We start from the raw sequence: 11,587 nt of genomic DNA on the forward strand, positions 1-11,587 counted from the left end.
AACGCATAAAGCGAAAGAAAGCCTATAGCTCTTTACCACAGCGGGTTAAGAACAACAGAATATCCTGAAGATTCAGGTTTCTGAAGTCAGTTTCACTTAATAAGTGTTTACCGAATACTCGGAAACGCAGTTGCGCGAAAACTGGACAGTTACATATCAAATGATACGAAGTTCCATAATCGGATTCACAGCTATCACAGGCAAATGAATCAGCTTGCTGAATATTCGCCATGTGATAGCTGAGTCGGCAGTGGCCAGTCAATGCTTTGACCAGCATGCTGCAATTCTGCTTAGACAGATTAGTTAGATACTTCGCCACCCGTAGAGATGGCTCAGCACTATACAATTTGGTTTGACGACATGACTCCAAACTATTCCAATATTGTCTGTGTTGAGTGACAGCCCAGGTGTGAATCTGAAGCTTAATCCAACACTTCGATATCGGAATAGCTGGCTCAGGGCCAATGAAGTCATGTGATGCTCCAGAGCGAGCTAACTCATCAGCCAATTCATTTCCAGCGATGGAAGAATGACCAGGTACCCATAGAAGGTGAACAGCGTTTGCTGAATTCAGCTCCTCGATTTGAGTTCGACAAGCGATAACTATCTTCGACCTGGAGTTGGCCGAAGCAAGTGCTTTAATAGCAGCCTGGCTATCTGAACAGAAGTATATTACTTTGCCCATTACGTGCTGCTGAAGTGCTGATTGCACTCTGCACATAAGAGCAAAGCTTTCGGCCTGAAAAACGGTGCAGTGTCTACCAAGTGAATAAGACTGATACAGCCTTAGCTCACGAGAATAAACACCAGCACCTGCTCGACCTTCGAGAAGGGAGCCATCAGTGTAACATACGATGCCGTCTGAAATACTTCTTTCCAGATAACCAGATGTCCACTCTTCCCGGGAAGGGAATTTCGTGGAAAATGTCCTATATGGAAAATTACAAGCAATTGTAAGATCACTTGGAGCAAGGACAATTTTGTCCCAATTCACCAAAAGTGGAAACAACGAGGTGTGTGTTGAACTGCGGTTCACAGGAGTTTCCTCTAGTAGACCGAGTACCCGTAACCGGTAAGTGCAAGAAAGGGCTTCTTGTTTGAGATGAATGTGTAGTGGGGCAACGTCAAAGAGAACTTCTAGCGCTGCCGTAGGAGTTGAAGAGAACGCTCCAGACATCGCCATTAAGCACATCCTTTGGAGATGGCCTAATTTTGATTGGACCGTTCTCACTTCACCCTTTTGCCACCACACAAGACATCCATAAGCCAATATTGGCCGAACCACAGTTGTGTAAATCCATTTGATATACTTGGGTTTTAGACCCCAAGTTGTACCAAAAGTACGCCGGCATTGCCCGAAGGCCATATAAGCTTTCTTGATTCTGAACTCAATGTGAGGTGTCCAGGAAAGCTTGGAATCAAGAATGACTCCAACGTACTTTACCTGTTCAGTCACATCGATTTCAGAATCAAAGAGACGCAAAGGTCGAACGCCATTACGGTTTCGCCTTTCCGTGAAAAGAACAATAGATGTTTTACTCGGATTAACCGAAAGGCCATATTGGCGACACCAACCCTCAACTACCTGAAGGGCGTTTTGCATCAGGTCGAAAAGGGTGCTGATGCACATACCAACTAACAATGTTAGGTAGTCGTCGGCAAAACCATAAGTAGGAAAACCGCTATTATTGAGTTGCCTCAATAGCGTATCTGCTACGAGATTCCACAAAAGCGGTGATAAGACTCCCCCTTGGGGGCATCCACAAACACTCAATTTCCTAATCCCTGCTAGACGCAATGTCGAGAAGAGATATCGGTTTTTGAGCATTTGGTGAATCCAATTGGAAATCATTGGAGATATACCATGACTCCGTGCGGCTTCCAATATGGCATCGAAAGGCACGTTGTCAAAGGCACCCTCGATATCTAAGAAAACACCCAAACAAGATTGCTTTTGAGCGAATGCTTTCTCGATATCGTAAACAACCTTGTGTAAAAGAGTCACAGTGGACTTACCAGATTGGTAGGCATGTTGGTTCACATGAAGAGGCACGTTGGCCAGATGAACATCACGGATATGATGATCCACAATGCGTTCTAAGCATTTCAGAAGAAAAGAGGTCAAACTGATAGGTCTGAAACTCTTTGCTTCTTCATACGACGCACGACCCACTTTCGGAATAAACTTTACAGTAATATCCCTCCAGGATTTGGGAATATACCCTCTAGCAAAACTGCAAACAAGTAGTTTTTTCAAAACATGTTTGAAATAATCAAATCCCTTCTGAAGCAAAATAGGATAAATCCCATCTGCCCCAGGAGATTTGAAAGGAGCAAAGCTATTAAGAGCCCACTCAATCGATTCTATAGTTACAATACTCCGAGCCGAAGCTAAAGAATCATAACTACAAGAAAAGACATCAGGATCATCCGAAGATGTAATATCCACACATCCAGGGAAGTGTGTGCTGAATAAGCATTCCAGAACTTCCTCATCAGAGGAAGTCAGATCGCCATTTGGCAAACGAAGTTCGTTCACCCGGAAATCCTTAGATTTCGCAAGGATTTTGTTTAACCGACTGACTTCACTCAAGCTGGAAACATTTGTACAAAGGTTTTTCCAGCCGGATCGTTCAGCAGACCGGAGAGCTTTCCTGTAGGCCTTGCGAGCCGACCTGAAAGCTTCCGAACCAGCCGAACGTCGTCTGTTCCAACTCTTTCTACATTGTTTCCTGAGTTTCGCCAGATCAGAGTTCCACCAAGGGGTTCCTCTTGTGATCTTCACAGACCGTAGAGGGCATGCTTCTTCAAAAGCTTCCATGATGAAGGTCGTTGTAGTATCAACGGCATCATCTAAATCACTTGGAGTGTCAATGGATGGTGAATATCCATGAAATTTGGCTGCAACCAAATCAGTATAAAGATCCCAGTTTGTTGACCGAGGATTCCTGAAACGCAATGTTTGCGAAGTAACATTTAAATGTTCAAAAAAGATATAGCGATGGTCAGATAAAGATTCTTCATCTGACACATGCCAATTGGTCAGCTCGTGACTAATTCTGCTAGAGCAAAGCGTTATATCTAACACTTCCTCTCTAGCAGATACCATGAAGGTTGGGCGGTTGCCTATGTTAAGTAATGCAAGATCTGTACTACTTAAATACTCCATCAAACTGGAGCCTCTCAAGTTAATGTCTGAGCTGCCCCAGATGATATGGTGAGCATTAGCATCACTGCCAACAATTAGCGGAACGCCTTTTGAAGTGCAGTATGCGATGACTTGTTTGAAAGCATCCGTAGGGGATGGTTCATCATGTGGTAAATACACAGAACAATAGACGTATTTCCTGTTGAGGTTTCCAACAGATACATCAATTGTGATAGCACATACATCTCTGGTGGTTAGTTCAGAGATGAGTGTAGCAACTATTGCGTTGTTGACAAGCACACAGGCTCGAGGCATGACACGCGAGTTTGCCATTTCATGTTTACTGAAAGTGGCAAACACCGGGTTCACAAGGTTACCTAGATAGAAATTTCCCTTACGAAAGTAAGGTTCTTGTACCAAGGCCACTTGGGCTGTACCATTTTGCATAAGTCTGCAAAGATTGATCGTTGCTGTTCTTTTATGCTGAAGATTGATCTGAGCTATCCTAACCGTAGCCACTACCCAAACTAGGTAAGATTGAACTCTTCGCAACAGCAGCACAACAAAGAACAGCAACAATAAAACCAAATCGGTATCGATTGGAAAACGCCAAAGGCGAGGATACACAGAATACACTGTGTAAATCGCATAATGCGAAACCATATAGGTGAAAATTTAAACTAATTAACAACATCTTCATAATCCCGCCCTTATTTAGCCTCAAGTGAGACTAAAGAAGGGCAGCTGATTGTCTCGGAGAAACACAAGGTCCACTGCACCATTGCTCCGGTTAGCGCAGTAAGGGCTACATACTGTGGAGAGCGCCCTGGTACTCCACAGGCTCCGTTAGCGGTTAGGTTTTTATTAGACCCCCCTAGCCATTCATTCCTAGGCACGGTAAGCATAAAGCCGCATCACACCATGAATTAGGGGTCACCTGTTGGTGGATTCTTACCACCGGAACAGGCGGTCCGTAGTGTTATTCTTAGCCAATTGAGACAATCGCTACCGACACTACACAGCTATCTAGGCTGATCGAGAAAAGAAGTTAATATTGATGATCAACTTCATACGGACTCGAACAGCCGACAAAAAAACCCATAGGAACTTTATTAAAGTTTTGTGGAACTTCTGGAAAAATCGCAGAAAAACTGTGGAGGAACTTCTTGAAGGATTCCGCGGCGACATCTATGAAAATTAAAAAAAAAATCCGAAAAGGAGTTGCAGAAGAAGTTGTAGAAGGAAAAAAAGATCTGGAAGATTTATTGGAGGAGCTCTCGGGACAATTTTCTGATAAAATCAAATTTTCAGGAAATATATTTTGAAAAAAATCCTGAAAGATTTGCCAGAATTACTCCGCAAAGAACTTCTCAAGGAACTTCTGGAAAACCTTTCAAATGAACTTCGTCTGGGCAATCCCTCCAGGAGTTCCCTCTGGGGAATTATTCCAGGAGTTCCTTCTGGGGAATCCTTCCTGGAGTTCCCTCTGATGAATTTCTGGGTAATCCCTTCAGGAGTTTCTTTGGCGTATCCCTCCAGGAGCTCTCTCTGAGAAATCCCTTCAGGAGTTCCCACTGGGAAAACCCTGCAGGAGTTCCTTCTGGGCAATCCTTCCAGGAGTTCCCACGGTGTGTCTGGTAGAAGAAATTTATTACAAAAAAATAGGCATCGCTTATTTTTACGTTACGTGAAAGTTGACGCTTCTAGCTTTCATTCAAGCCCAACATCGAAATATTCCATCGGGGGAACTTTTTCATACAAAAATTGGGAATGTTTGTTAAGTAGAAATAGGGATTAATTTGGAACCGTTCATTTTGTATGGGGAAAAACAGTACTCTGAAAAAGTTGTTCGAGATCCCTCGGTGGATTTTTTTGAGGGACCGTGCAAATGAAAGCTGAAAGCCTCTATTTTTGAATAACGAAAAATTTGACGATGCCTATTTTTTTGTTATAAACCTTTCCCATACACACGCCGTGTTCCCTCTGATGAATTTCTGGGGAATCCCTCCAGAAGTTTTTTTGGGGATACCTCCAGAAGATCTCTCTGGGAAATCCCTTCAGGAGTTTCCTCTGGGCCCTGGGCGAACCCTGTAGGAGTTACTTCTGGAGAACCCCTCCAGGAGTTCTCTCTGGAAAATCCCTTCAGGAGTTCCCTCTTATGAATCTCTGGGGAATCCCTCCAGAAGTTTCTTTGGGGAATCCCTCCAGAAGTTCTCTCTGGGGAATTTCTGGGGGATCCCTTCAGAAGTTCCCTCTGGGAAATCCTTCCAGGAGTTCCCTTTGGGGAAACCCCGCAGGAGTTACTTCTGGGAAATCCCTCCAAGAGTTCCCTCTGATGAATCTCTGGGCAAGTCCTCCTGGAGTTTCTTTAGGGAATCTCTCCAGGAGTTCTCTCTGGGGAATCCTTCCAGGAGTTTCCTCTGGGGAAACCCTGCAGGAATTACTTCTGGGGAATTCCTCCAGGAGTTTCCTCTAATGAATCTCTGGGAAATCACTCCAGAAGTTATCTCTGGGAAGTCCCTCCAAGAATTCCTATTGGGGCATCCCTCCAGGAGTTTCTTTGGGAAATCCCTCCAGGAGTTTCTTCGGGGAATCCCTGCAGAAGTTTTCCCTGGGGAATCCTTCCAGGAGTGCCCTCTGAGGAAACCCTGCAGGAGTTACTTCTGGGGAATCCCTCCGAGAGTTTCCTCTGATGCATCTCTAGGGAATTCCTCCAGGAGTTTCTTTGAGCAATCCCTCCAGGTTTTCCCTCTGGGGAATCCCTCCATGAGTTACCTCTGGGGAATCCCTCCAGGAGTTCCCTCTGATAAATCTCTGGGGAATCACTCCAGAAACTTTACAGAAGTCCTCTTTGGGGAATTCCTCCAGGAGTTTCTTTGGGGAATCCCTCCAGGAGTTTTTTTTTTGGAGAATCCCTCCAGGAGTTCTCTCTGGGGAATCCCTCCTGGAGTTTCTATCGGGAAACCCTGCAGGATTTACTTTTTGGGAATCCCTCCAGGAGTTCTCTCTGGGGAACCACTCCAGAAGTTTGCTCTGAGGAATCCTTCTGAGAGTTCCCTCTGATAAATCTCTGGGGAATCCCTCCAGGAGTTTCTTTGGGAAATCTCTCCAGAAGTTTCCTTTGGGGAATCCCTTCAGGAGTTCTCTCTGGGGAATCCATCCAGGAGTTCCCTCTGGGAATATCTCCAGGAGTTCTTTATGGGGAATCTCTTCTAGAGTTCTCTCTGGGGAATCCCTTCAGAAGATCTCTCTGAGGAACCCCTCCAGGAGTTCCTTCTGGGGAAACCCTGCAGGAGTTCCCTCTGGGGAAACCCTCCAGGAGTTTCTTTGGGGAATCCCTCCAGGAGTTCTCTCTGGGGAATCCCTTCATGAGTTCTCTCTGGGGAACCACCCCAGAAGTTTCCTCTGAGGAATCTCTCCGAGAGTTCCCTTTGATAAATCTCCGAATCTCCAGAAGTTCTCTCTGGGGAATCCCTCCATGTGTTCTCTCTGGGGAATCCATCCAGGAGTTCCCTCTGGGGAATTCCTTCAGGAGTTCTTTCTGGGGAAACCCTTTAGGAATTCCCTTTGGGGAATCTCTCCAAGAGTCCTCTCTGTTGAAAACCTTCAGGAGTTCCTTGTGAGGAATCCCCCCAGGAGTTCACTCTGGGGAATTCCTTTAGGAGTTGCCTCTGGGGAATCCGTCCAGGAGTTCCCTCTCTCCGGTATTTCCGTATTTCTCGCTTTTGTTTGCTAGGTAGTTCGCCCACGCTCTTTTGTACTTTTTGCTCGCTTAGACGCGACTTCAGCGAACTTTTCTTCCTCTATATTCCTCCAGGTGTTGTCTGTCATCATCTTAACACGCATAAAAAAATCACCTGGGTTATTCGTTTACCGTATTTTAAAAGTTTCTATGAGTAACACATAACACAATTAATTAATCCTCCTTTTTCTCAATCTCTTCCATTCGCAGCTGTGATTGGAGGTGCCGTAGTCGGCCTACTCTGCGCCATCCTGGTCGTGATGTTCATCGTGTACCGAATGCGGAAAAAGGACGAAGGCAGCTACGCCCTGGACGAACCCAAGCGGTCCCCAACGGCCAACACCTACGCCAAGAACGCCAACAATCGGGAATTCTACGCCTGAGACTACTCGATCGACTCCAGTGACGGTGATTTGTAAGCTGCTGCGCGTTTCGTGTACGAGTAGAATCGTGTGCATCGACGTTGCTCTCTCACTCTCTTACACACACACACAAACACAATCTCCTCAAAAGGCATCGAAGCAGAGAAAAGAACAGCATGCTAATTCTGTCTGATTTGAGAGCGGTTCACAGCGGGGATGGCCATATCGGTAGAGGAATTTAAGGCTTAACGATCGGAAACAACTAGCGAGAGGCGCGTGCGTTAGAATGTAGATGAAATCAAATAACTCAAAAAAAAACAGAAAGCTGCGGGTAGATTGCTTTTTAAGACGTTTAAGAACAAAACAAAACTTTCCGAGAGAATTCTTTAAGGGAAACGTATTGAAGCTGAGAGTGACGGCGGCATATAAAACTACACAAACGGGGCGAGTTACAACCGAACTGTAGAGTCGTGTCGACGGAGAATTTCAGTGGAGGATTTTTAACGGTGCGATATTCGATGTTTTATTGGTAGGCGATTGATTGGTTGTTTACTTTTTTGGGAACAGATAAACAGCGAGAGAGAGCGAGACAGAGGAGGAAACCGCAGTAGGCGCGGGTGCAGTGCACCCAGCGCCTACTCGGGAGCGCGATTATAAATATTTTTATTTTACGTTTCGGTTTATTTTCAAACAAATACCTTTAGTAGGAATCGTGGCAACTGTTTTTTTTTCAATTCTTTTTAGCGAGTAACATAAAGATTAAAAGTGTAACGTTGCAGCATTTATTACGGATGGCAGGCATATTTACTCATTCTCATACGCAGTGGAATAACGCTGAAGATTGAAAACAGGCAAAGTTTTAACGTGTAAGGAAAAGGCTAAAATCGTTTATATAGGAGTAAATAGATGTTACATATTTATAATGGAATGCTTAGCGATGGAGAAGTGGGAGGCACTATAGAGAGGAAATAAAGTTTATTTTATTTTTTTTTGATTCTGGTCGCCTTCTTTTCTGTTCTAGCGTCACGGCAATTTTATTTTCGAACAAAATTTTGAGAATCACATATAGGAAAATCTAAAACACTGAACTTTTCATCCGTATACGGAGGAAAACAATTGATACTTTATTGTTAAAGTATGGCAATTAAAATGCAAAAAAAAAGTATCGGAGAAAAATGAGAAATCTTTGTATAGGACAAAAGTATATATAAAACTATTATTATTTATACAATTACTTATAACACTTTTTTAACACTCAATAAGAAACAGTTAAAATCAGTAAACAGTCTAATGAAAACGAAATAGGATCGGTTCAAATTAATCCTGATAGCAATAACGCTCGATCTAGCAGAGTTTTTATTCGGCTCGTCCTTTTTGTTTAGAACGTGGAAATCCAGGTTTGAGGAGGAACGATTTTAGCGAAATGTGCAACTTAAACACTAACGGTGAATTGATCAACAGATATTTTTCAGTGTGTCTCAGCTCGGGTAAAAGTGCAAACAAAGCGAATAAGTTAGGGTGAATTCGGACAAAATGGTTTGGAATACATTTGCCAATTCAGCAAAGATCGGTTACAGTCCTATGTTGGTTAAAGTTATGCAACGGAATTGAGCCATCTGAGGAAGATTCAAATACACTGAACCAAATAGGCATGAGGAATCGTAAGCTGAAATGGATTGGATTTTAAAAATTCGTACATTGTAGGTAGACACCATTCGTCAGCAGAGAACGTGGCGTTTTGATTTTGGTTGAATGAGTTAAAATTGGCACATTGGAAACATTCCAAAAGTGAAAAAAACTAACTTTCTCGTAACGAGGCCCACTAGAATATCAATGGTTTATTCGGAAGAATTCGTGGGATTGTTTGAAGGTATTCGATATCCTTTCGAAAAAGGTATGGGCTGAGAATCAGTGCATAATGACTAGAAAGTTATATTTTTTTTATTTTTGGGATGTTTTTTCGTCAGTGTGGAATGGTAAACGAAATAAGATTTTGGGTGGCTCTTTCTCAGGAGACATCGGGCGATTCGATGACTTTGAGGAAGACAACTTGTTTTTTAACACTATTAAGTGAAAGATGTATCGAACTGATATCACACATACACACTAGCTTTTTACTAAATTATTAACAGAACTATTGCAAATAAAACGTATGTATAAATCCAGTGGTCGCAAAATTTACTATTATGATTATCATTGTAATTAGCATAGTAAACCAACAAAAAAAAAACAAGATGTGACGCCATGGATCCAACCTAATGTTCACCCATCAAAATAGGCGTGTTCACCATGCAAGCTCCCAAAATGAAAACAAGTATTACCATAGTAACCAGATAAAAAATCTCTCAATCAGAACGAGAGAGGATTATATTTTTACTTGTTTGATCAGCCAAACCTTGCACGTGCCCGAGAATAAGAAAAAATGTACTCATATTTAGGAAAATCTGTAACCATGCTCAGTTTTCGTTGTTTTGCCCGTTATTTAGATATCGCTTACAGATGAGAAAAAGCAAATGTATCCTATATATAGAGTAATATCAAGCAAACGAACCTATATACTGCTGACTAGTAAGATACGCCGAAAACAAGCCGTATTTGGATGGACAATTTATCACTCGGAAATGGATCACTTACAACTAACATGTGCTTTGTATTGCAACTCGCCACAACAAAGAGCAAACCCAACGCCCGCACAGCAGTGCCATCTATCGGTGCTGCGGCAGCTTACCGAAGCTACCCGTTACGACAGCTTCTCCCACAGACACGTCCAATCACAGTAACCTCCAAAAACTCCACTAACCATCACATAGATTCAAGCTGCAAATCAAACTTAAACCAGTGATGAAAATGATTGCAAAATAAACAAAAACCAAAAAACTAACCCCTCTCAAACTAACGCACTAATAGGATGAGTAAACGACGATTCTAAGGCCTAAAGCTGAACTCCCACAAACTGAGGAAATGCAACCTCCAATGTTCTTTCCTATTTCTTTCAAAATTCACTTTTTACGTTGACACATCTCCCTTTCCTTGATATAATTTCATGCGCTAACTAGAGACTGATTGTAGGAAAAGGATAATTCGAAAGAAAATCTTTAATTTAATATTAATCCCTTCCCTCTCGATTTATTATTTTTGTGCCATTGGGAAAGATTTAAGTTTAGCTGGTAACACTTCCCTCTTCCTTCCGCCACAGCAAGCGGCGAACGCAAAATCGCCAACAACATCCCAACAGCTTGGAATCTCCCGGTAGCAACAGCAAAACAAAGAAGTTCATAGAATTATTGCATTTATTATTTTCGCATCGCTTCAAAATCAGCAAACGAAACAAATCAGAGCCGCGAGAAAAAATAAAAACATTCCGAACGAAGGTGAATGAATACATTTTCAAAACTCTTTCTCAAATTCAGTTTCCACTCACTAACTCGACTCATTTTCCAAACTGCAGCTATCATTTCTCTTCTCAGTGTTTGGAAAGATTTCGATAGAATTATAGACAAGAAATTTATTGGAAAAAATCTAAAATGCAAAAGTGCGCTCATGCCGCACCCGGAACTACTAGCAACCCTATCAGAAGTGCGGTATAAATTGTAAAAGCAAAACAATAAATAGATACACAGAGAGTATATCGAATAGGCGAACAAAAGATCGGAATGATCGGAAACAAGAAGAAACAAAATAAAAATACAAGAATTGTATCGAATGTATTAAGATAGTTCAGAAGAGGAAAACTCGATAATTGAAGAGAGGATAATTATTGCAAATCAGAAGAGGAAAGATGCAAAACAGAAATCATTAGAAATATTATCTAAAGAATAAGTTTAATATACAAGAAAGAAAAACAAACAGTTACATCACAGAAATACGGACACAGATACTGAAGACTCACAGACCGAAATATGAACGAGAAGAAACAGAACATTGGACGCCGACGAACACACAGACACACATATGTAAGGGACAAATGTAAATAAAGAAGTCTTTACAGTGTAATAAAAAAAGTTGCGTTTTTGTAACTTGGAAACGATGAAAGAAAGCCATACTTACAGCTTAGTTAATTTTACAGCAATTGATTCAATTCTACAACAATTCTCATTTTTTTATTCTTAACCCTCTACTTCCCATGGTTGCTCTAGAGCACCATCAATTTTCGACGAACTCGAGACAAACGAAATTAGATGAATATGATGCAATAGTTTTTAAAATATGATTGTAATCTCATTAGGTAAACCCAACTCCCAACTACTTGTTTCAATAGTGCAACTATTGATAAACAATCGAAATGCTATTGATTTACAACTAAAAATTTTTATGTTGATTTCGAAAAATTTGGCC

At 42.0% G+C, this 11,587-nt stretch overlaps 1 protein-coding gene across 2 annotated transcripts in view; it reads left to right on the plus strand.

Annotated features, from left to right (window-relative positions):
• The window catches only part of LOC109423344 (syndecan), a 158,350-nt gene extending 147,097 nt beyond the window's left edge, over nt 1-11,253 (plus strand). For both annotated transcript variants that reach the window (XM_019698290.3, XM_019698291.3), the window contains exon 5: nt 7,101-11,253. In XM_019698290.3, coding sequence (XP_019553835.3) covers nt 7,101-7,273 — 173 coding nt within the window. In that variant the 3' untranslated portion in view covers nt 7,274-11,253. The remainder of the gene's footprint in view (nt 1-7,100) is intronic.
• Nucleotides 11,254-11,587: the final 334 nt, after the last annotated feature.

Source organism: Aedes albopictus, chromosome 2 (genome assembly GCF_035046485.1).
Source record: "Aedes albopictus strain Foshan chromosome 2, AalbF5, whole genome shotgun sequence".
Classification (NCBI taxonomy): Eukaryota; Metazoa; Arthropoda; class Insecta; order Diptera; family Culicidae; genus Aedes; species Aedes albopictus.